The sequence below is a fragment of the Xiphophorus maculatus genome, chromosome 11, assembly GCF_002775205.1.
Source record: "Xiphophorus maculatus strain JP 163 A chromosome 11, X_maculatus-5.0-male, whole genome shotgun sequence".
Lineage (NCBI taxonomy): Eukaryota > Metazoa > Chordata > Actinopteri > Cyprinodontiformes > Poeciliidae > Xiphophorus > Xiphophorus maculatus.
Window position 1 is genome coordinate 6,897,742 of NC_036453.1, and position 26,239 is coordinate 6,923,980.

General features: G+C 38.2%; 1 protein-coding gene across 3 annotated transcripts in view; it reads left to right on the forward strand.

The window, feature by feature from the left end:
- fnip1 (folliculin interacting protein 1) overlaps positions 1-25,821 on the forward strand; it is a 39,536-nt gene extending 13,715 nt beyond the window's left edge. For 2 of the 3 annotated variants that reach the window (XM_014472417.2, XM_023342283.1), the window contains exons 3-18: positions 2,227-2,361; positions 2,625-2,725; positions 3,938-4,012; positions 4,151-4,242; positions 5,016-5,099; positions 8,147-8,218; positions 10,133-10,268; positions 11,679-11,880; positions 12,118-12,203; positions 16,942-17,088; positions 18,766-18,935; positions 20,397-21,969; positions 22,061-22,226; positions 22,976-23,176; positions 23,250-23,365; positions 24,120-25,821. In XM_014472417.2, coding sequence (XP_014327903.1) covers positions 2,227-2,361; positions 2,625-2,725; positions 3,938-4,012; positions 4,151-4,242; positions 5,016-5,099; positions 8,147-8,218; positions 10,133-10,268; positions 11,679-11,880; positions 12,118-12,203; positions 16,942-17,088; positions 18,766-18,935; positions 20,397-21,969; positions 22,061-22,226; positions 22,976-23,176; positions 23,250-23,365; positions 24,120-24,198 — 3,435 coding nt within the window. In that variant the 3' untranslated portion in view covers positions 24,199-25,821. The remainder of the gene's footprint in view (positions 1-2,226; positions 2,362-2,624; positions 2,726-3,937; positions 4,013-4,150; positions 4,243-5,015; positions 5,100-8,146; positions 8,219-10,132; positions 10,269-11,678; positions 11,881-12,117; positions 12,204-16,941; positions 17,089-18,765; positions 18,936-20,396; positions 21,970-22,060; positions 22,227-22,975; positions 23,177-23,249; positions 23,366-24,119) is intronic. The other variant, XM_023342284.1, reaches the window with a different exon arrangement.
- The last annotated feature ends 418 nt before the right edge of the window (positions 25,822-26,239 follow it).

Here is a 26,239-nt window from a genome sequence, read left to right on the forward strand (position 1 = left end):
CCCCATGGGCCGAACTTGAAGATTGGACGTTATGCCGCTAACACTTAGCTTTGGTCAACAACTCAGAGGTGGAAGTCAGAGCTCCGCGCAACGCAAATAATGTTCCAGCCAGAACACGGTGCGCTAAATAATAAAACATAAATTAACGAAGCTTCGAGGCAGGTAAATATTCCTCGAGGAAAGTACTTGAATCATTCGAGGAATCGTTTCAGCCCAACTCAGTCCAGTATCAGATAACAGAAACCAGTAGAGTTAGCTGCTGTTTTGCTGACTTGTTTAAAGCATTTTGAAGTCTTGTGATCAGTTGTTGAGGGCATGTCCTTCTAGGCAGATCTTATCATTTGTGTGCTGGTTCGCTAGTGTTGCAATATTTATCAACCCACATGCAATTTTTTGTGTGTCAATGTATAAATCTTCAAACAAAAACGCCTCTTTGGCCACTTTTTGTGGTGCAGTGGCTCTTTTTACTTTTAAATGAAATTCGCAGTGTTTTTGTAACCATATGGTGTTTTGCTGTCTGACACTGACTGGTTTGTTCTGGTGCTCTTATCTCCAATAATAATACAATCAGGTGACAGAGTGTGTGTAAGCAGCATTCTTTCGTTCTCACATGACGTGCGTGTCATTCACTGGTTTTGTTTGGTTTTATTGGTCTTACCTTTTGATTCCTAATAGCTATGTTTTGTTTTTCAGATTATTCTGTTATGTTTTTCTTTCTCCGGTTGCTCCACCTCTCATCCATGTTAAAATGGTGAAGAACTGGCGACTCTCATTTTCTAAGTCCTTTCAGTTCTTACTGAATGTCTTGTGATGTTCACTTCTCTGAAACGTCAAACATGTTCTGTTAGCTGCCACCACCTTATCATCTTCCATATCAACTCCGTATTGTTGCACCATATTTTGCAAGATTATATTCTTTATCATGTCTCTAGCCTTTCATGCTTGTTTTTCTGAAGCTTATGAAGTAACTGAAATCTGTTTTACTCAGATTGTTCCCTTGTATTTACTCAGGTAACTCATTTCAGCAACAAAAAAAGTCCTGCAAGATTTATACTAACATATTAATGCTTGAAGCTGTTAATTCCTTTGTTGCATTCTGCAGATCTAAAGCTTTGCAAGCTATTTGAGTTTTCTTTTTCTCTTCTTCTTCTTGTTGGAGATTTTATTTGGCCAAACCAGCAGCTCAAACATGCAACACTGTTATGGGTAATAGAGAAACAGTCGTAATAAAAGTAATAAAGGAATCTGCAGTAAAAAGAATGACATATTTAAAAATAAAAATATTATGCATGTACATTAAACAATTGTGCATGAAAAGGGAAATAAACTAACAGGAATTAAAGAATCCTTCTTCAATTCCTGTTAGTCCACTGGAATGGTGGACGGTGAGGAGGAAGAGAGTGATTGCAGCGCTGCTCAGTCACGAGTTCTCAGAGAGTCATATGACTGCCAGTCACATGCTGCTGGACTCTGAATACACCTCACACTGCACTGCAGCAGACACACACACACACACACCCATGTGCATACTCCAACACAAGCTCCCTCTGAGTCAATACAGCCTCACTATCATGTAGGTGTGCTTCAAAATCCCGTGGAATTTATTGCACAATTATTTTTGGCATCACTTTGATTACAGGAGATGAAGCAACTATTATCTTTCCCCAACCATCTGTTTATTTTCTCTCTCTGCACTCTTTCTTTTTTCTTCCTTTCTTTCTCTCTTTTACATGGGCTACAACTCTGGTTTCAGCTGGACTATTAGAGCTGACACACACACACACACACACACGCCCTCTCCCTCCCGAATGCATTCCTCCTGAATAGGCTGCCAAGTTAAGAAGGCACATGACTCGGGCTGATTGGGCTCACATTGCTGTTAGTTAGCTGTTTACCCAAGTGCCTGTAGGTTAGGTTTCTGTGGTTTTGACCAACAGTTTGACTTTATTTCCACAAAAAAGTCTCTTTTAGCTTCAGACGTTCAGTCATTTTAAAGCAAAATAATAGCTTTATTTCAACGTTGTGCTTTAACAGCTGCCTGAGAGAGAGTTTCTAAAGTTACAATAAAAGATGAGATGTTTGTGACTGAAATATAAAAGTTATAGGATGTACTTTTATTCTGCACTCAAGTTCTAAACCTCTTAAGCAACTTTAGGTCATATAAGGTTACTCTAGTGCAAGGCTGGTTGTTTAAAATGTATATTTTCTGTCGTTTGTAACTCTCAGAGCACCGACGCCCCGGTGAAGGTGTTTGGGAAATGCTGCCAGCTGCGTCCAACACGAGGCAGCAGCAGCTCCCTGGACAGCTCCTCTTCATGCACGTCTGAAAGGGAATCCAAGGAGCACGGCCCTCGCTTCCAGGTAATGCTTGGAGACATGAATAAAAATTAAATGCATCCTTCAGAAATTAGTTTTTTGTTACCTTTTGTCCTGTCTCTCCATCTCTCATTAAATAGGTATTTAGAAAAGTATATATTTGGTATTTTAATCAGTTTAAAGCATCTTATGTTGACAATTAACAGAGCTTCTAACACAAGCAGTGCAGTTAAATAAATATTTGTAACTTGGAAGTGGTTTTTAGTTTTGTCAGGAGAGCTGTATTAAATGATGGCCTTCCTTTTCAGGGTTCGAGGTGTTCATCTGATGTCGTAATGTTGGGAGAGATGATGTTTGGCTCTGTGGCCATGAGCTACAAAGGATCAACTCTCAAAATCCATCAGATCAGGTCAGAAAACTACAATTTCTGCATTTGAGTTTTGATCCTATTTAAAAGTTGATATAAAAGTTTTTATTTTATCTCACTTAGTAAAGATAAATATATTTTTACATTCAGTTTGTTGCATTTATTTAAAACTAGCCCGTCCCTTAGAGCAGCTGTGTCCATAAGTTTTTGCCACGTGGGTCAAAATTATCTACTCAAAAGTTGTCGCAGGCCAAACATCAAGCAAATAAAATATCCCGACATTCATTGTAGGTCCAAAACTTGAAAGGAATAATAAAAAAAGTAAGTACATTTCTGGCAAAAACTCAGAAACTTTGAATTTATCTCAGAAATTTTCTAGAAAAATCTTCGAAATAAAATTTGACATTTGAAATTCTGAAATTTCTTTTTCTGTGGAAAATTTCTGATATTAATTAAACAAATTCCGATTTTTTTTTCAAACTCTGAAATTTTAAATTTTTTTATTTATTTATTACTTTTTATTGTATTTGATTCTTTGCAACAAAATTTTTTTTGGCAATTCAAAATTAAAAAAAAAAATTCTCAAAAATCTTCAACTTTTGAAACTAGAATTTGCCTTTTTTCTTGAAAATTTCTGACATCAGTCAATTTTCTTTTCTTTTTCTTTTTTTTTTTTAGCAAAAGTTAACTTTTTCTACAATGGCCCTAATGCAACGTCGTAGATTGTTCATATTTGCTGCATTAAATTAAAGGGTTTGATTGAATAAATTTATTTTCAAAATTAAGATTGGGTTTCTTTCTTTCTAAACGCTTGCTACATCTAGCCAAGTTTGATGAGGAATAAAAGTTGATTTGTGTGCAGAATTTTTTTTTTTTTGTAAAAGTCTCTGGATAAATTAGTTTTTACCTTTTTGTTAAAAATTGGTAATAAAAAGACAAGTACTTTTTGTACTTTACATTTTTCTTTTTAAGAAAATTATGCTGGTAATAATTTTTTACCCTGATTACAAATTAAAAATCTCCATCTGCATCTGCAGGCCAAATTTGTATCATTTTTGAATTACAGTTGGGAGACGCACAAAATCAGCCGCAAACGGCCCACTGCCGCATTTTGGACACCCCTTGCTTAGACATTAAAGAGAGAATAAATGCAGTCGAGGTAATAAAGAGATAAGAAGGATAACTGCTGCACAGACGTGGATATTTCTAAGTGGACATGTTGATGACCTTTGCCCTGTGCTATCGTCATATCAGATCGCCACCTCAGCTGATGCTGAGTAAGGTCTTCACCGCCCGGACTGGAGGCAGCGTGTACGGCAGTCTCAACACGTAAGCGCACACCTGTCTCACTTTGATTACCATGGCAGTCACTTTAGTAAACAAAAAACAGTCAGACGTCTTCCTCTTTGTGTCAAATAACCGTCAGTTTCATATTGAAGTTTGGTAATATATAAACCATTTTTACAGATTGCAGGACAGCCTGGAGTTCATTGGACCAGAAAGCAACACCTTGAGGCCAGATCAACACATGGGGCCCAACAGTCTTTTAGGGAGCATAGGTAACCACAGTGACATTTTATTCAGGCCACATATTCTTCTATTGGATTTGCATTCACATTTCTGACTGCACAGATAATTTCAGTTGTTTAAAACATAAAACCCTTGACGCTTTCTGCCACAGTGACGTTTCCTTTGGTTAGTTCACCACCTGACTTATTTGGTGTTCTCACTTTAAGACTACTTAGTGTTCCAAGTTTACATGAAATCCTGCCAGAAAGCTCTACCAGCATTTCCTTATTGCGTTTCAACTCACCTTACGAACAGTTAAAAACTATATCACATGATTTTTGAGTGAGTCATCTCCTCATCAGACACCATAAATGCTTTTAGTGCCTTCCTGAATCTTTGATCTCTGTACTTGCCACTGATTGTGAAACTATCAGCTTTCTGCAGAAAGAGTCAGTTCAGGTTGTAGATGCTCCTGTTGGTATCAAAGTATTTCTTAAATAAGTTGGCAGCTTCTATGCTTTTGTATACTTCCTTTTTCCTTATCCTCACAGAAAACACTAAATGTGCAGTTTTACACCTTCACTGATTGATTTGATGATAAATTATGACTTATAAAGTTGTGTTTCCTGTGAATGATACCAGCTGTCTTGTTTGTCCAGTTATCTGTTTATTTCCAGACTAAAAATCTTAACTAACGAGACGGTTCATCAGCGGAAGACCGCCGGCTTTCCTCCTTATCCATCCACTAATCATGGTTCATGTGTTTGTCTGTTCTTCCTGTTTCTTTTTTATATTTCTCCTCCATGTCTTGTTTGCTGCCCAGGATTTTCTCAGCTCTGCAGCCCTCGACGGGCCTTCTCTGAACAGGGCCCGCTGCGCCTCATCAAGAGCGCGTCTTTCTTTTCAGGTTGGCGCTCAAAAACTGGCCACGAATGCCGTGTGCCAGTTGCATGTGTGCATAGCAGCTGTAGTTGACGTAGTGGCGGTTGCTGAGGACGTGACTGTCGGTGTAGCATGCATGTGTGCTTAATCCTGCAAGTAGAGATGATAAAAGTTGTTATAGCATGCCGTAATAAAGCACGTCTGCAAAGAACCTGGGTTGTATAATTCAGGCTGAAATTAATCACACGGTTTTCTGCTTCTTTCTGAAACAATGGTGTCCAGACTTTTCAGCAAGGGGGCCAAAAATGTCCATTTGAAAGAACAAATATAATTTTTGTAATATAATTGCAAACACTATTTTATTATTGGATGTTTACCAGCTAAATAAATAATCAAATAAGTCAGGTTTCTGTAGACAAGCGATTTGTGAGACGTTGTAGATTTGAAGCAAAAAAGGTTTTGCAAATTTGCCAGATTAAGAAAAAAAAATACAGGTTGATCATCTTTTTTTAGATTTTTTTTGTTTCTTGGAACAGGAGCAGAATTTTACTCACTCTTGATTTATTTTATTTTTATTTATTTCAAACAAGCTTTAAAAAGCAGGAAAGCAAGCAATCAGTATGACAGAGAAAAACATTTTGTAGAGTTTATGAAATGGTTGTGGCCAACTGAATTATTTAATTTATTGCTAATATAAGTTAAACCTGGAGGAGTGCTTTGTGTTGCACCGTACATTTTCCACTTTTAGATTTAATTTCTTTTGAAAAGCCTGGCATCAGTAAAAAACCCCAACATGATTTTTAAATGTGGATCAAACCAAATTTTGGCTATTCTTGAATTGGGCCGCCCAAAATAGTTGCGAGGGCTCAAAAAGAACCCCGCGCCGCACTTTGGACACCCCTGTTCTAAAGGGGTTCAACAAAACTCCTGATTATGTGTTAAATCAGTAAATTTAACTAGAAATGTTGCTATTTCTAGTTAAATCCAGATATCTTCTGCAGCTTTTCTTCTGATGGTCATGAAGTTTTACTCAGACTTTGTAAAATCATCAGCCTGTAGTTTCTGACCAGGTGCATTGCAGACTTTTTAATGCATGGTGGGCTCATGGGTGTTGGTTACTGTAGTATTAGTCATCACTTTAGTTTCTTTTCCTCCTCTTCTATTCCATTATTCACCCACTTGCTTTTACTGTATCTATAAAGCTTTTTAGACTTTATTTGAACTGGGCAGTTGCATTTTCTCCTGATTTTCCTTAATAAACTTTTAAACAAGCTTGTGAGAACTACTGAAGCATGCTTACTCCAGGGATATTCCTGCTGGTGTCCATGTTGTTAAATACAAGGCAGTTTTTCAAGTCCTTTTTTATGAATCCTTTACAAGGAGAAATCTACATCAAACATTAGCTCGAGTATTCCTGAATATTTTAAACCTCTGATTATAGATTTTGTATCAATATATGTCTTTATTAATGCATTATTTAATTTTCTGAATGATTTAGACTTTTTTCACCTAAGGTTGAGAAAAACTCAAGATATTGTCAGAATGGATGGTTTGGGATTTGTTTAAAGTTAGATCCTGTCTTATCTGCAGTAGATTAGAGGAATAGTAAAACAACCCCAATCTCAAGGACATTATAGTGACTTATGAAAAGGTTTTCTATAAATATTTACACTGCCATTTATTTTCTATTGGATGTTTATTTCATGGTGCAGCACCGATGACCTGTGTGAAACATGTAAAGCCAAAGTGGTGTAAAAACCAAAAGCGATGAGCTAACCTGGATTTTTAAACTCCCAAAAGTTTTAACTTTCCCCAAATAAATGTAATTTCAGTGACTTAAACCACTGACTAACTTCTACAGTTTGATATAAATGTAAAGCTCCGAGTTGGGATTTGTGTTGTTGTTTTGAGTCCAACTGTTGCAGAAAATTTCAGATGTTTGCTCCGTTTTATTAGTAGTCTCTTTTGATTTTTAAATCTATGAAATCATTAATATGTCTTGTGTTGAGAAGTTTGTTTTGATGCCCATCGGGTGGATTAAATTACACACACAGCATACGTTTATTTCATTTTTAGAAATCTCATTTACCTTCAGTAAATCCTCCTTCCTTCAAAAACAACTTTTGTTCTTGCTGTAAAGTGGGAAGGCTAAACATCCACCAACATCTTTACCCACATTGCATGATCTGTAGCTCTTTCATTCACGTTGTGTTTGTGGTTTCACACCTCAGTCTTGTGAGAGGAATCACTTGTTTCCCCTCCCCCCCTCAACGTATTTCAAAACACTGAGTCTTTGAGCGATATCAGCTTCTGTTGAGAAAGCTGATCATCAGCATATTACAGCAGTGGTGGTTTCTTGCTTTATTTACTCTTTGTTACACTTCCTCATTGACTTGCAAAACCTCCGAGTGCAGCAACAGTTCAAAGGTCGGCTGTAACCGTCCCTTTGTTGTAGCTTGAACTTGAGGTGTTTTTTAAATTGTTCTCCAGTCTATTAATCACAGATGAGTGTTTTTTTTTAAATCTAAGCCAGGGGAGTCCAACTCATTTTCATTTTGGGCCAAATCAAGATCATAAATGATAAAGAGCCGGTTGTGCCAGGTTATATTGATAAAACCCGTTCATAAACTGCTAAAAAAAAAAAAAGTAAAATTGAAATAGTTTTATTGGAAATCTCTTCAGTCCCTCCAGAATTTTTTGATTCTTTGAGTGTTTGTGGTACTAATTTGGAAATATGTGCAACATTTGCACTTATTTATGATGGTAAATGTAACTTTTCATTACTCGCTGTATAGATCTGACATCAATTAAGGCTCAGGCAGCTGTTTAGTACAAGTGAGAACATTTCTGACAATTTTTGAGAAAAAATAATTTCCCAGTTGTATATTGGTGCAAAAAAGTTCAGGGTTTTGTTGATTTTGTGTTAATTTCCACGAAAATTCTCAAGAAACTGGAGGGACTAAATAATATAATTTGGCAGTCAATCGATCTGGCCAGATTTGGCCCAAAGGTTTCGAGTTTGACACACATGATCTAAGCCAACCCGTCGCTTTCTCTGCTTCTTTCGTTCAGGCCACAGTCACCCGATGGACATGCCGGGCCGAGGTCCACATGACGAGCGGGACAGCGGTATCGCCAGATCAGGTAGGTTAATGAGACTATCAGGAAAAGCCCGGATTGACCTACAATCTGAACAGCCTCACCAACCAGGCTCTGAATGGTGCTTAAAGTTTGTTCTGACTGGAAGAACCAAGATGTTTACATCACCTTTTCTTGTCAGATCAATTATAGAGTTAAAAATGTATTTTTAGTCTGTTTGTGTTGGTGTGAACGTGCTGTGTGTTGCACAGCAAGTGTTTTGTTTTTGTTTCTCTCCCCAAGCACTTCCTGTGTCGATGCGGTCGACTCGCTCTAACATCTCATCAGGGTCACAAGACTAAGAATTTGAGAACAAGCTGTTATTTATTATCAGGTGGCTTTTAAGTTGCAGTTTCACTTGTCGTGCACAAAAACCCGCATATACCACGCCAAGTGAGAAACAAATGACTAAAATAAGGATTTCTTTGTGAAAAATATTTAAATCCAAGAGGAAAAGGAGGGGAAATGATCCCATGAGGGAGTTGGAAACTTTGTCCAGTGGAAACTGACCTCTGCCCCCTCATCACCGCCTCCCTCTGCACAAACATAACATAACATAACATCCAATTGGCATGGCTGGTATTGGGCCTGGTGCTCAAACAGAAGTCACATGCTGCCGATTAAATATAGCTGCTCTCAAAACCAGCTTCTAGTAAATGATCTTCTAAATCGAGCCGCATTCTGTCATCTTCGTTTTGTCGCTGCCCTCCGCCTCCCACTGCCGCTGGGATGGAGGGTTTCTGTCCAACTCTGACGCACACGCATGCAAACATGCTTATTCATTAAATGAGGACGCTTCTCCGTTAGTTTTTTTGTGGCTCATATGATTGATTGTTCATAACTAATCACTCTATGATTATTAAGCTTAGCTGTTAAAATCTGAAAATTTTAACGTGCGATTAATCAGACTACAATGTTGATCTAAACGCCTCTCTCTCTTATTTAGCTCACACCAGCAATATGGAAGACTAATGATGGAAAAATTATGCCACAAAAGATGCGACTGTTCCACAGGAAGTGAAGGGAGAAAAACATTTCTAAATTAATGTTTAAAACAAAATGGCTTCCTTAAAACCTTCCTGAATATAAAAGCCTTGAAAAACCGAGAATTTTGAGACGACAAAACAGTTTTTTAAGAACGTGCTAGCAGTGCATGTTTTTTACATGGGCAGGGTATCAGAAAGGGGTTGGGCACCAAGAACTAGAAAATGAAATGCATGTTATCTGTCAGTTGTCCCCTGAAAACGTTTGTACGCCTGTGAATTGGAGTAAGTTAGTTGCTGTTGATACTGGGAGGCAGCATTACCTGCTTTCTGCTGCAAAAAGATCTGACAATTTCTTGCTTTTTAATTGATTGTAGTTGATTGCAGCAGAAGGAGCTTTCACAGCTGGGTGCATATTTATATTTCAAACTTACAAGTTAGGCACAGTGATTTAATCTGATTAAAGTTTTTAATCGATTGCACATTAAGCGTGACACAGTCACATCGGATTTCCATTTTTGAATGTATGAAGGTTTTTTTTTAATTATTTCTATTTCCTATAAATATTAAAATGAGTAAAAATAAAAAAAACAGTGAATAAAGATTTTAATAATAAATGATGGTGATAATGAAAATGTTTGAGTGATTGATTGCATGTTGAGTTATTTTTTTCTTTACCGTTTTAGTTTTTTGTGTGTGTCAAAAGAAACATTTATTATACTTCAGTTTCTGCAGAACTGTGTAGGAACCATGTGTCATTGTGAATCAGTAACCCTTCATGCCTGCTGTCTGACTCGCACTCGTCCTTTTTGCTTTTGTCTCCCACCATCCTCTGTCTCTATTCTCTGTTCTCCGTCGATCTCCTACTCCATTCCTGCCGTCTTGATTTATCTCCATTAATCTATTTTTTTCCCCGTCTCTCCTCGTGTCCCCTCAGCGTCTCTCAGCAGCCTGTTGATCACTCCCTTCCCGTCCCCCGGCTCCTCGTTGACCAGCAGCTGCGCCTCCAGCTACCAGCGCAGATGGCTGCGCAGTCAGACCACCAGCCTGGAGAACGGCGTTTTCCCTCGATGGTGAGACGCCAACAAGCAGCTGCATCGGCTCTAAAACAGCCTTAATGCACACAGAAGATCTTAAACCAAATAAATGGATTAGAGTTATCCTAAAATGAACAGTAGTCATGTTAGTTTTGCAACATAAACTTTATAAAACATGTTTTAATTTGTTCCAGTTTGAGTAAGACAAAGAAACTGTTTTATCACCTCCAACTTTATTATAATATTATATTTAGATTGTTTTCAAGTAATATAATAATGGGATAATAACACAAGAACACATTCTTAAAGATCAGTAAACTTTAAAGTCTGATAAATACTTAACACTGGAACTGGAAGACATTTTAAATATCCAAAGTAAAGAAACAAAACAAATAAAATGAATTAAGATACAAAATTATCCTTAAAAAACTTTTAGTTGAGAACAAAACACCAGAATGAAGAGTTTTGTCATCCAGTTTTTGGTAGAGAAGAAATGGAAAAATCATGCAAATAGAAATTATTGAGCTGCTTTTAATTCATCATGCAATTAATAATTAATGTATTGTTTATTGTAATAGGGCTACGCTGCAGTGGTAAACAGTCTGACAAGCATAAAAAACTTAAACTGTAAATTAACTAATTAAAAAAATGTATAAATACAAACATGATCTAAAAAACAAGATTATAGATTATGATGAACTAAAGAAATGCAGTGAAAAGAATTATATAAAACTCAAAATCAGCCAAATCAAGACATGAACATTTGTTCATCAAAATGTCCAAACACTTGTAATACTTAGTAGTAACCCATATAACATAAATGAGAATATAGAAGTTCTTTAATATAACTCTTTTAAAATGAAGAAATAAATGGCTAATAAACATTAAAGTGAAACTAAAAGTCTGACTGAATAGAAATGCATTCAAGTTGTTTCTACAAAATATGAACTCAGGTTTGCAATAACTCGCCTGAAAACCTGAGCTTCTCTCAGGTTTTCAGGAGAGTTATTGCAAATAATGAGGCATTTGTTAAAAATATTACTCCTAGCAGGTTAGTTTTAGCATTTAGTTTTTTAATTTGCCACCACATAAAGTTGTATTTACTGAATCGTTCTCTGCCTGCCTTTCCTTTCTGCTCAGTCTGGCTTTTGTAAAGTTTATCGTTGGAGGATTTCCTCTGAGCCAGGAGACAGCTGGGAAAATGACAAACGACGCTGCTATGTGCTAATGATCGCTCACAATCACACAGTCCTGTGACTAGACAGGATGTTAATGTAAACCCAGCTGTTGGCCTGCTAATCTCCCAGCACTCCCAGTCTGCCAGCACCAGTTTTAACACTCAAGCATGTCAGAATCGGAAAAGTAGCAGATTTAAGATTAGCATTTTTATTTCCGTCTCGTTTTGTTGTCTGAAGTCGACTTCCTGTGAACTCTGCTCTTGTTTAGGTCAGTGGAGGAGAGCTTCAACATGTCGGATGAAAGCGGCAGTCAAAGCCTCGGGGTGATGAGGAAGAAGAAGATTGCCATCGGAGTCATCTTCACGCTGTCGCCAAGCCCTGAAGAGAGCAGCCGCTTCCAGGATTTCTTCTTCTCCCACTTCCCGCTCTTTGAAAGCCACATGAACAAATTAAAGAGTGCCATTGAGCAGGTATGTGTACGCATGTCTATTTTAAAACAAACTGCTTACTGTTCTTAACCTTCATGTGAACAATTTTATTAATAAGATTCTCAGCTTAATTGACTTTTGCACTTTTGCTTTCTAGAATTTGTTCAGCTTATTTTCTGTCCCACTTTCTGTCATTTATTTCCCCACAAATTTCTCTGTTTAACAACTTCAGTGCCAATATTAAAAGTGTGTGTGTGTGTGTGTATTATCACTGTCAAGGCCATGAAGATAAGTCGGCGGTCAGCAGATGCCAGTCAGAGAGCTCTGGCTTACAGCCGAATGGTCGATGGGCTCAACGAGTTCAGGTTAGGCTGCAATCCACATTCTCCCATCTTCACACTCCAATTATTTTATTTTATTCTTTTTCTACAGCCTAATTTTTTTATTTTAACAAATACTTAGCATGCAGCGTTGGAAACAATCTAATTTTCAATGCTTGAATCGATCAGTTTCATGTCAGTATTGTATGTTGCCAGGATTAAATGCAGATAAATGGGTGTGATTTTAAGTTGGCAATAAAATCTGTCAATATTGACCAAGTGGCTGCAGCACTGGAGACCATGAGTGGAAAAACAACCATGAAACTAATGTCATAGTGCAGCATAAAAGACTCCAGACATCATATCTTCCACATTATTTATTTTTTCCATTTAACACAGAGTATATTTTAGATTCAGAAAACCAAACATCTTAAACTTCAAGTACAATTTGTCTCCACTCAGATTTTTTTAAACAAATTAGTAATTATAAACCACACAGTCTTTGAACTCACACATCATTTAGATCATTTAGATGTGGGTGAAGTTACTGGCTGTGAAATGGAGTAAGGAATATATTTCTGGTTCTGTTTTTCAAAGTAACTGTTACATCCATCAGACATTATTTATGTAATGTTTTTGACTTAAGGATTCATTTGCAACAGGGATGAATTGCAGGGAGACAAGATTTCCCATGGAGTACTTTTCAATCTCTGGGTAGAATTCAATTTTCTTGACTTTACCTTTTAAATGGCAATATAAATCTTAGACTTATGTGACTCTTCTGCAACTTTTGGCATTATTCTCTGCTGCCAAATGTTGCTTGTTGCAACACTTACGCCTGTTGCAATAATAATTTTTCTTTTTACCAAAACCTGGATGATAAAAGTCTTTTGTCTGTTGATTCGGTCTCAACTGTCCTTTTTTCTTTTTTTTTTTTTTAAAAGGACAATTTTGTTTAGTGATAACATGATTTATGTTATTATTTCTGTTGTTCTTGTTTATTTATTTGGGCATTTATAATTAAATGTTCATTAGAGTTTAAAGTTTATTCCTCTTTGAGAAAGTGTCCTTGCATTATTGTTCCATCATATCACTTGAAAATGGTCACAAAGCAACAATATTATCTTTTATCGGGATAACCTCTGGGACAATTTACTGTCCAGAAAAATTAGTTGTTATTGTGGAAGGCCTATTCACAATTATCACTAAATGTCACTTTAAAGACGTCTCTTTTTTTCAGTCCACCCTTCATGAAATGTTACCACATTTTGTAGTAAAAAAATAAACATTCTTCCCCAGGTTTCCCTACATTATAGCCATGATATAGGATAGATGACGGCATCGGATAGCAGTTGTTTTTATTTCGAGCTGTGTGAAACGCCAGTTCCAGGAAGGCTTTAGGCTGTATTTATGTTGACATTAATTACATACTTGTACACATTAGGCTGCATCAGCGCGTACGTGGACCTCTGCCTTTGTGGGACATGCTGCCACTGTTCCATGACTGTTTGTTTGCTTGTCATAAAACACACAATTCACTGTTTGTTCTCGCACATCCTTTTCTTTCTCAAGCCCTGCACAACTTTCACTTGCTGCATGCGTGCTGGCAGTTCCTCGTGTGAGGTCTCCGCATTGCTGCGGTCATGTGGCTGTTGACACCTGGCAACAGCAACCCAAGCTGCCCGAGCGGCAATCCTACCTTCCCCAGAACCTGGTCACAAGCAAGCACCAGAATAGTAAATACCGAGTGCCAGCAGGAGAAACACTTGCGGCCTGTACTGGAGAAGTATCTGCAAAATTTCACCTCTAGACTTGGGGGGCCACCTTTGCCATTAAGGGGCTTTGACTTCATGGAAGATTAAAGAAAGAAACTGGAAGATATTCCCGCCCGCAGCGCTGATGTGGCTTTGACGTCGTAGGAGGGTGGACACACGCATGCCGGCAAAGATAAGCTGCGCACTTAGCAGAGGCATGAGTACATAAAAGTTGCAGAAGCAGAAATGTCGCGGCACAACAGTAACATCTGTTGCAATTCTTTTATTTTCCTCTACCTCGATAACAAATAGTCCCAGAAGTTATTGTGATAAAGAATAATGTTGTTCTATTGAGACCATTAGGCATAAAAATGCTAGAGCACATTCTTAAAGATCAATACATTTTAAATTCTAATGAATACTTCACTGCAAAGTGAAATAATCTGCCAATGGAACTAGAACTGGGTTGCTAGGTAACGGGCAGGGCTTGGCTGAGGTTGCTAGGTAACGGGCTGGGGTTGCTAGGTAACGGCACAGTTCTCTGTAAAAAATCTGCCAATGGAACTAGAACATTTTCATCAATATTAAGGAATTACTTGCTTAAAACAAGTAATTGTTTTAAGCAATTAAAACAATTACTTTTTTACATACTTGTACACATTAGGCTGCATCAGCGCGTACGTGGACCTCTGCCTTTGTAGGACATGTAATGCTTAAAACAAGTAATTGTTTTAAGCATTTACTTTTTCAGCTTGCTTAAAAAGCTGAAAAGCAAGAAAAGCTTTTCAGCTTTTCTTGCTGAAAAGCTGTTTAAGTTATTTTTTTCAAGTGTGTGAATATATTTGCAGAAATAAGAGCTTGTTTTAAGTCAATAATTCCTTAATATTGATTATTTCACTACAAATATGGGGAAATATCTCATAAGAAATAATCTGCCAATGGCACAAGTACTTTTTTATCAATATTATTGATGAAAAAAATTCCCATATCTTGTTCATGGTAGTTTTGTCTTATTTCAAGCAAACCAAAATACTTGGTAATATTTTTGTTTTTGCAGCGTTAACACTGGAACTAGAAGACATTTTAAATATCTATAATAAATAAAATGGAAACAAAAAATACAATTTTTATATGAAGTCCTTCAAAAAAAAAGGACAAGCTGAAACCAAAACACCAGACTGAAGATTTTATCAGTACCAGTATTTTGTAGAAAGAGAGAAAAGAGAAAAAAAGATAAATCACGCAAATGGAAATTGAGGTTGTTTTTAATTTACCATGTGATTAATTGATTGTGGCCACTGTTTTATTACTGTAGTGCGCATCATTTTTATTTATTTTTTTAGTCATAAAGAAATGGTAGGAAACTACTTTGTGCAAGAAGACATCCTTCTTGCACAAAGGCTCCATCCAAATGAAAACGAACCGTTAGAATAATTAGTTTCTGGCCTCTAGAAATGGCATATTGGCACCAATCGGTATCTCCTGGGCAGTGTTTACCTCCATAGGGAAGTAATAAAAATCTGGCCTCCCACCGACATGTCGGTTTCATTCCCCGATCTGAGGCCAGCTCTTTTTAAGTTAACCTGAACAGCTGCAGCAGGGATACTGAAACTAGATTTCCCTGCTCGTGTAGCGCTGGCTGGCTCGCTCTCAGACCTCCACACAATCACAAACACTCGATGAACAAACACACAACAGTCGGTGCGGGGTCAGCAGGGGCTGAGGGAACATGAAGCTGTTCATAACACAGGAATGTCTGACACATTATGGGGTCATTTGATGGCGATGATGACGCGTTGCCTCTGGTGACGTACAGAAAGTCTGGAGATGTTTTTTAAATGTGAGGAGTTGCTTCTTAGTTTCCTACGAGTTTCTGCTTCTCCTCTGTTGTCTAATACTTATTTTCATTTTTATTATTTTATAAAAGAAACTTGCCGGACTCTCAAATGTCACTTGTAGAAATTTGTCTTGGAGGGCAGGTTGAAGTTGCTTCGCTAAACCTCTTTTAATCACAAAAAACAACAAATTAATTAATCATATAATAAATTAAAATTAGCTCAGTATTTTCCAATTGCATGATTTATTGTTTTTCTCCTTCTACAAAAAGCTTCAGTTTGGTGTTTTGGTCTCAACTAGCCCTCGTTTTTGATGGACAATTTTGTTTACAGGGACTTTAGAATTCATTTTATTAGTTGTTTCTGTTTTGTTTGTTTATTTTGCATATTTAACATGTCTTCCAGTTCTGTTTATTGATCTTTAGCAATGTGTTCTTGCATTATTATGACAATGGTCTCAAAACAACAATGTTATTAATCACAATAATTTCTGGGACAATTTATCGTCCAGCCAACTCTGTTGTTGTGACAGACCTTAATTCTTTGAATAAAGTATATGTGTAAATGCTGCTTTGGAAATAATTTTTCTTTGTAAATATGTTGAACTTTTTGCCGTTTGACACCTGGTCGGTTCACTGAACTCTCTACAGGTCAGAGGTCAGGAGTTAAATCTGTTTCCAGATGTCGATCTCCGGAAGCTTCCAGCAAGATGAGATCAATTGCTCGAATCGTTTTCACCCCTTATCAGGAGCTCTTTGACGGCATGTGACCGAGTTGATTGCTGCTGATAACCTTGGTTACACCAAGCCAAACAATTTCCAGCTCATCAGACGGCGGATGAATTTGCATCTTTAAGATTTTTCCAGAGCGTGAAAGCTTGGCCCGAGGCCGAGACGCACTCGCCAACGCCCCACGTTCCACGAAGAACGCTGGTTGTTCTCAATGGACAAATGCCCAAAGAGCTGTGCAACATACATGCAACACACACACCGTTTAGTTCAATACACAGTTGCGATAAACGCGCGCACGCACACACACACACACACACACACACACAGCGAGGGTCTCCCAGAGCCTCAGTGCAGACAGTGAAGCTCTGTGAACTAAGATCTCCTTTGTTTCCCATGAGACAATAATGTGTCTGTTTTCTCCTCCCTCGTTCCCTTTTTTCCCCTCGCCATACCTCGTCTCCAGGATGACCATCTGTGACCTCTACACGATGCCCCGCGTGGCCGAGCCCGTCTGGCTCACCATGATGTCCGGCGCGTCGGAGAAGAACCAGCTCTGCAGCCACTTCATGAGGGAGCTGGCCTTACTGATGGAGCAGGCCTCCAAAAACCAGTTGAGTGTCGTCTTTCGTCAAACACTGGAAAATCTAAACTATTATTTAAACAACAAAAAAACCAACTAAATCCTTCCTCAAATCGCAACAAAAAAGGATGCCTGTTGTCTAAAATGTTTCACATTTCTGTATCTGCGCTGGCTTGTTACTTCAGTGTGCAGAGAAATGCTTGCAGATCGAAACACACACCGTTCATTCTCCTCCCAAGAAAACTTACACACTCACTGTGACAGCTTCAGCTTTATTCTGCTTCTGTCTTGGAAACAAAAAACTAAATGAAAGGATCCCTGCCAGACTCAAACTCCTTATTGTCACAGTGGCAAAGTCCAGTCAAGCTGCAGATCATTTTGCATGCATGAATCAGTGATTTGTTGAACATGTTCAAGACTCTTTAAATGCTTTCTCCTGTCTGATCTAAATGTACTTTAGTAAACTTCATAATTAGAGGCAGCATTTCCTTGATTTTTACCCTTATAATGCCAGAGAAAATTCAGAACATTATTTATTCATCAAGATTGTGAGCAAAAATCAAGGAATTTTACAAGTATATGCAGCCAATTTATTTTTTGTGTTATAAGAAAGAAAAATCCAGTTTTTCATTAATTTCTTTCCTTATAAAAAGGATTTTTAAACTATAAAGGAACATTGTAGTTTAGAATTTCAGTGCTTTAGAAAATTTAAAGTCCATGCATATTTATTTATAGTCATTTACCTTTTCTTTCCAAAACAAATAACAATGTCATACATAAAAACTTGAGCCTAAGCTGATTAAAATCAAGTCAAAAAGAGTATTTGTTAATTTTTTCATCTGGTTCCAGCTAACATTGTGAAAGATAAAACATAACAGGAAAGAGAACAGAGAGGATTAATTGTTAATTTTTAAAATTAGTGTTTTGATACTACATTTAGATTTTTTTTGTACTCCATTTATACATCAAAGTATACACATTTAATAAACTGAAAAGTTTTAGAATTGCACCCTGTTGGGGGAAGCATCTCTAGACTGAAGATGGTGAGAGATCTTAGTTTTGACTCCATGAATCAATAGAAAAAACATCAGATTTATCAGCTGATCACCAGTCTGAAGATCTGATTCAAAGTGAATTTATTTGACTGCATTGTCAGGCGTTGGTGCAAACTGAGACTCCAAACCCCCGCAGACTCATTAACTAAAATTATAAAATGGAAACATTGTCTGCTCGGTAGCAGCTTATTTCCTAACGAGCATGACTTCATAGCCAGAGTTTCCATTTCTGCTGGTTACCATGACATTCTCTGGGCTACATCTTCATGCTGTTGACTACAGGTTGCCATAGGAACTTGTGGTTGTACTAATCATGAGTGATTTCATCACTAAGCCCTGTGACTGATGTGAGAGATGACCACCGCTTTTGTTCTGGCACATGATGAACCGGGCTTTCATTATTGTTATTATTGTTGCAGCTTTGAGTCATGAGACAGGAAGGGAAGTAGGCGCTCGCTGTGAGGACGAAATGAGAAGTGAATCGTGAGAATCGAGTGTATTCATGTGTGTGTTTCTGCTCTGATAAAGTGGTTTGCTCGGAAAGGGAAAAGTGTGGTCAAAGCGCTACATGTAGCAACAGGAAATTTGGTTTTACCCAAATAAGGTCAGGAGGAAACATCCTTTCTGAACACTCTTTTGTGCCGTTTTCCAGGTTCCTTCCTGCGTTACTAACAGCCATCCTGACCAATCATCTGGCCTGGGTGCCCACCGTTATGCCCAATGGGCAGCCGCCAATTAAGATCTTCCTGGAGAAGCACTCCTCACAGAGCGTAGACATGCTGGCAAAGACGCATCCCTACAACCCCCTCTGGGCACAGCTTGGTGAGACTGTCACACACACACACTCCTGCACAGACATCTAAAGAGAGAGATAATAACTTTATTTTGTCAAAGCTCTTCTATGTGATCTTCCATAAAGACAACTAGAATTAAGATTATCTTCCCCACATAAAGACATTTTTAAATTGTGTAGCTGTATTTAATGTTTTATAAAAGCATACAAAACAGAATAAGTCAGCAATTTTAAATTAAGGCCACAATCATCCAGTTGTTTAACAATAATAATAATAATATGTGGATCTTTAGATGTGTTTTAATTATTCATGTGGAAGTTTCTTATTTTGTTTTGAAGCCGTTTTTGTTAAAGTTAAAGCAGCAGCAAATTGATTTGGGTTTTCAAAACTTGGCAATGCTGACACCTACTGCCGAACTATAGAAACTGCAGCTTAGTCAATTTAATTTCTATCTTTAAGAGCCCATGTCAAGGCAAATACTTTTTTTGTACATGGTAACATCTGGAGTTATCCAGAATAAGGTTAGACAATAAAGTAAGTAAAAAAAGTCAATCAAGTTTATTTTTGTAGCACATTTCAGCAGCAAGGCAGTGCAATGATAAAAAAAAAAACCCACAGAGATTAAAAACCTATTTTTCAAGGAAATCCTGTGCAACAAAGGCAACACAGAAAAATAAGTAGTTTAAAAAAGGTGCTTTATAACATAAAAACAAAAAATAAAAAGTTACGAAAACAACATGCAGACACCAATTGCAAAACCAGAAACAAACATTACATTTTGACAAGTGACTTAATCAAAACACATCAAATATGTTGATCAGTGTTTCATTTACTATGTTTCAAAACCAGCTATAACCAGTCTAGATTTAGAGGAACTCAGTGTTTTGGCTGCTTTTCAGTTTTCTGGAAGTTTATTCCAGATTTGTGGTGCATAGAAGCTGAAAGCTGCTTCTCCATGTTTGGACCTGAGAGATCTGGAAAGTTGATCCAACAGCAGCAGATCTTTAATCTTTAATTCAGTGAGTCACCGGGTGACGTAGAACTGGGTGTTTTAGTCAGAACTCCAGCAGCAGCGTTCTGGACCGTTGGGTTGTCAATCAGACCTGTGAAGACGCTGCTGCAGGAATCAAAACCACTAAAGAGAAACTAAAGCCTGGATGAGTTTTTCTGATCTTAGACTTTAGTCCTCTGGTCCTGGAAATGTTCTGCAGCTGGTGGAAGGCTCACTCTGTAGCCATCTTTATGTGGCTCTGAAGGTTCAGCCTGATCTGTAGTTTCCAGCTGTAACAACTGAAGCTGTGTTGAGTCTAGATCTCTCTTCTTCACTTCAGTTTGTTCAGTTAATCAACGTGGCTAAAGATAAACTGGATGAGTTTCTCTGGATCTTATTGGGATGTCAGTCGTTTAATCCTGCATGACTTGGTTGATTGAATCTGTAAGCAAAGCATTCTTGATGCTATTTTGAAATAATCCCCCTCTTGTTTTGTAGGTGACCTATACGGGGCCATCGGGTCTCCGGTGCGGCTGTCGAGGACAGTGGTAGTCGGGCGCAGACAGGATCTGGTCCAGAGGCTCCTCTACGTTCTCACATACTTCATCCGCTGCTCGGAGCTGCTGGAGACCCACATGCTGGACAGCGCTGAGGACGAGGCCATCGTCATGCCCGGCTCGCTTATCACCACTTCCCTTAGAAAAGGGGAAGTGGAGGAGTCGGAATACGTTCTGGTTACCGTCCACAAGCCCAGCGGGGACTACCTGTCCCAAGGAGCCCACAGCCAGCAGACGGAGGCTGAGGACAGCAGCTACCGCTCAGACAACAGCCTGCAGAGCAGCACGTACACAGACATGGAGGTGGAGCACAGCGACCCACCCAAAGAGGAAGATGAGGAGGAAGAGGACGAGGAGGACAGCAATGTGAGCCAAGAGTCCAGGAGTAGTGTGCTTCAGTCGAGAACCATCGAGGACACGATTTCCCAAATTAGAGCCGCGGAGGTCGCAGAGGCCGGAGAGCTGCAGAGGGAATTGTGCGACGTCCCGGTGGAAACGGTGCTGCGACTCGGCGCCGCCTCCCCCAGGAAGCAGGCCTCTGCCCTGGAAGCTCGCACCAAGGGAGACCTTAAACTTCCTGATTCAGCCTCACCCACAGAACTTGCATCAAGTTCGTCTCTCTCTTCTGTCACTGCAGACTGTAGAAACGCTGAAGCTGAGACGGAAGGACTTCAGGCCAGCAAAATGCAGGTTCTCTGGCCTTCAGGGGTCACTTATGAGAAGAAGCCCCCTGATAAGACCTCTGCTGTTCCAGTACCTGTATTACCTGGAAGTACTGTGACATTACCAATGGTCCTGGCTGAGGAAGAGGGGCCAGCAAACAAAGTGACTTTCCTTATCGGAGACTCCATGTCTCCTGAGTCGGACACAGAGAGTCAGAGGCGGAAGATGAAGGCGGGAATCAAAAAACACAAGCAATACCTGCATTCGAAGACCATCAGCACCGGTGCAGCTGAGGACCAAACCAATCAGACCAAGGCAACTCCAGCTCTGCCGCGGGTGTCCAGCACGATCCAACAGTGGAGCAGCAAATGCTCAGACTATTGCAGTGAGTATTTTGGTTCGGAGAACGAGGAGACGAGGACGTTGCGCAACCAGGAGGCAACCATGGACATTATGCACAGACATTTACTGAATCCGTCTGGGATTCCTCAACTTCAAGAACACAGTTTTCAAAATGCACTAAGTAGTGGGAGTTTGGACACAACTTTGGGCTCCAGCAGGAAGCGGGACACTTCTTCTTCTGCCTCTGCTCAGAGGTGCAGGTGTAGTTCCACAGACTCGTCCGACGCCTGCTGCTGCAGATGCTGTCCTGCAGAACACGACAAAGATCCACGGCCATGTGCCGCTCTCCATCAGGAGGGAAACGACGGCAACAGGGACCAAAAGTACCAGGCGGCCTCCGTCAACGACTGGGAGATTCCGCGCAACGAGAGCTCAGATAGCGCGCTTGGAGACAGCGAGAGCGAAGAGACGGAGGACTGGCAGGAGGAAGTGCTGGTTCCCTTCCCAGGGTGAGTCCAATGAACACCTTCTGTTTTCACTCCCATCAGCTCAAACAGAAGCATAGATTTAAATTTTTACTGTATATTTTGGTTTCTTCAGGGCAAAATTAGTGGAGAACTACTCCAAGCCGACCATTGCCAATTTCGGTCGGTCTCTGTTCGGAGGGTACTGCCCCACCTACGTTCCAGACTTTGTTCTGCATGGCGTCCCGAGCGACGAGAAGCTACGGCAAAGCCTCATGTCAGAGTTAAACCATGCTGTTCAGGTAAATATCAAAAAATATATATTGTTTCCATAAATCTGTGCAGATGTTTTTCCTGAAAAACCGCGACAATAAATTGTCCCAGAAGTTATTGTGATAAACAATAATATTGTTGTTCTGAGGCCATTTTCAAGTAATATAATGGTAATGAACATTTAAAACTGGAAGACATTTTTTATGTCAAAAGTAAATAAAACAATAGAAACAACAAATAAAATGAATTAGAAAGTCTAGTTGGGACCAAAGCAACAAACTGCAGACTTTTATCATCCAGTTTTTGGTAGAAAGAGAAAATAAATGATAATATCATTCAAATTTAAATTATTGATATCATTTTAATTTATCTTGCAGTCAATTGATTTAAGTGTACTTATTTCAGTCAAAAATAAAGAAAAAAAACACAAAACAAAACTAGTGCAGAAATTGGTAAAACAATATTTAAATTCTTGTCAGTGGCAAGAAAATTATTTTACCTTTACTTTGTTATACATAGAACATCTTCAAAACGTTGTATATTTTTAAAAAAGCTTTCATGTTCTAAAAAATAGACAAACTCATAAAACAAACCTTATTGTATTTGTTTAGCAAATTATTTTTATACATGTATTGCTTATTGTGACAGGCCTACATGACTGCATGGATGCAGATGTTTAAAGAAATGCTGCAAATTAAGAATTCATTTTTCTTTCTTTAGTTAACTATTGGAGGATCTTGTTGTAGCCTTTTGATAAAATCCTGTTTGTCCTGTGCAGCATCCTGTATTGGATGAGCCTATTGCCGAGGCCGTCTGCATTATCGCAGACACAGACAAGTGGACGGTCCAGGTGTCCAGCAGCCAGAGGAGAGTCACCGACGTAACCAAGCTGGGAAAAGAAGTTCTGGTGTCCAGCCTGGTTTCCAACATCCTGCAGTCCACCTACCAGCTCTACAAGCTCAACCTTTCGCCTAACTTTGTACGTCAGAACATTCAGGTTTCCTTTTATTAAATATTGTTCTTGTTTTCTAATTGCTGCGTTCATCCTCCAGTGTATAATGCACCTTGAAGATCGCCTGCAGGAGATTTATTTCAAGAGTAAAATGCTTGCGGAGTATTTGAAGGGCCAGACGAGAGTCCATGTGAAAGAGCTGGGCATGGTGTTGGGGTAAGCACTGGTTTCCCGCTTCCTTCCACTGGAGAGTTCCCAAAAATTATACTCAAGTTACAACTACTTCAACATATTTTCATAATACATAGCAAAACATAGCAAGAAATGACGCAAGTAAGAGTAAAATAGTATTTGTACTTATTGAGTAACTGATCAAATTGTCAATCATTTAATATTTAAAAATTGCATCCAAAATATAAAGTTTAAAATGTTGTATTTTAAGGATGAAATTGACAATAATTCATTCCAATAACAAAAGAAAATGTTTCCCAATCAGTTTCTTTCAATAAAAAACTTGAATTAAAAGCTGCAGGTGTGTCTGTGTCTGGAAAACGTTTGGTTAAAACATGTTTGATTTTCATTCAGTGGGTAGAAAATCCAGATATTTACTCAAGTAAGAGTAGAGATACTTCATAACAAAACTACTCGAGTAAAAGTAGAAGTATCTGTCCAAGAAATTACTCAAGAGTAAAAAAGTATTTGGTAAAAGACTGCTCAAGTACTTATCAAATTATCATTAAAGTTTAAAAATGACATAATCAGACTGACCAATATATAAAGTTATGTGAAAATTTTGAACTGCACATAAGTAGTAAAAAAACAACAAAATCAGGCAAAAGAAAATTTGGTGCAACTGTCATAAACATAAGAGCTGTCATGACTGTTAATATTTTTAATGCAACTTTGCATTTAAAGTGTCATTATTTACCGACTGACTTCATTAGTCTCATGTTTTTTCTCCCTTTTGCAGGATTGAGTCCAGCGACCTGCCCCTGCTGGCGGCGGTGGCCAGCACTCACTCCCCTTACGTCGCCCAGATCTTACTATGAGACTTCTTCTGGGTTTGGGTGAACAGAACAGTCAGCTGGAGAAACTTCGGCCCTCACAAACAGCCGTCCACGCCTGCTAACCCGATCCGCTCTGCTGCACGTCCTCACAAACGACGATACAGTGTGGATGTTTGACCACTTGGTGGCGGCAGAGAGTTAAAATGGAGCAGGTGACTGAATGTTCATTTTAAAACTCTTAACTGTTTTGGAAGCAAAAGCCAAAGACTACAAATTTATCCAAGTGAGATCTAAATTTGAAGACACCTTCACCGTGGTTTGAAATCATTTTTAATTACACAACTGCTTTCATTTCCTGTACAATCTTAAACGTGGCACTATGAAGTTGAACTTAGAGCTAATTTTCCCTGGTTGCCATGTTTATCTCATTTTCATGTTTTTGTTTACAAGTTCTTCATTTGAATGATTTTAATGGTTTTGAAACAAGAGATGCCCCCTCTGCCTTAAAATAACCCCACTTTTTTTCTTTTAGTCATATTGAAGTAATCAGTTTTTATTATTATTACAAAGAAGTAAAATGTACATTTCAATTTGCTAAAAGTGCTTTGATGCTATTATCCAAGGTACATCACTACCTCAGATCTTATGGGCAGTGGCTGATTTACAGTTGCCCCACAGAAAACTGTGAGGTAAACTTTATTATAAATTTTAATCAAAAGAATGTTGACTGTGTAGACTATATGCTGTGTTCTTTAAAATAAAAAGGGAAGGCTGAATAAATGTATTTTTTCATCTCAGAGTGATTGAGAAGGGGCCCTTTATACTGTGGAAAAGCGAAAACCTCCATCGTCTGTTTTCCAACCAAAATGCTGAAGTATTTTCTAACTTTTCTATACATGTCACCTTTTATTTTTTATGTTTACTACTTTAGGGCAGAAAGACTAGTGTATAATGAGTGTATATGGACTGGTTAACACTATTTTCAGTTTTCTTTTCATAACAGTTTTACACAGAATAACAAAAACTACAGCAGGATTTAGTGGCAGATATGTACTAATGTCAGTTGCACCTCTGCTTGCACATAAAGTAAAACCTGCTGCAGGAAAAACATAGAAGTTTCCTAATTTGCAACATTTTCTGTTCCTTTTTGACTCTGAAAATGCAGAAATGGAAGGTTTTGCCATCATCCTGCGCTGCTTTTAAAACGGCTTCTTCTGCATCATGTCATAAATAAATTTAATACAGTACTTGTTATGACCTTTTTTAGAGATAAAGCAGCTGTAATCCTGAAAAGTGGACAGTGGTTCTCAGTTTGCTCATCCAAGTTGCACCCTGAATATAATCCAAGTCTTAATGGAGAAAAGGCACGAATGTTTCTTTTTGCTGTTGGTTAATAAATGCTTCTGTGTATTAAAGATGCTTCACTATATCAGCCTACCTTAAACAAGATGGTTATAGTAGATTTATATCTCTGCTTTTCCTTCTTTGTACATGAGTAAGTTATTTAGTTGCTCCTATGTGTAATGGGTTGTGTAAACTGTACATTTTTCTTTTTGTTTTGTTTTCATGTATTTGTACAGAATGTCTTTTATGAATTCTCACCTTCAGTAATTTTTTTTCCCAATTTTCTGGGAATGTTGTGCAATAAAAATGCAGAGAATTTCAGATTCTGAAAGTTTTCTTTCACCAAGAAAGTTAATTTAATTCCTGGAACAAAAAAGGAGCGAACAGATAACTAAATCTTTCAAACAGATTTTATTATATATGTTTATGTTTTGTTATTGTTTCTGCACGTTTACAATCATCGAGAAAAGAACTTTTAGAACTTCACACAATCTGAATAAATATGAGAACATGTTTGGTTTCCAAACTTTACTATTTCTCTGGCTTCTATTTTTATTATTTTTTTATTTCCATTTTTATCCTTCTGTCCCACCACTTTGGTAATTCTTTGACTTTTTATCCATCCATCAAGATGGATCTATCGTCTTGTTTTTCCCCCATTATTTACATTTTTGTCTTCTTCCATCAGTTTATCCATAACTCTGGTTAGTCATGTATTCACTTCCTCCAATCATTTGTC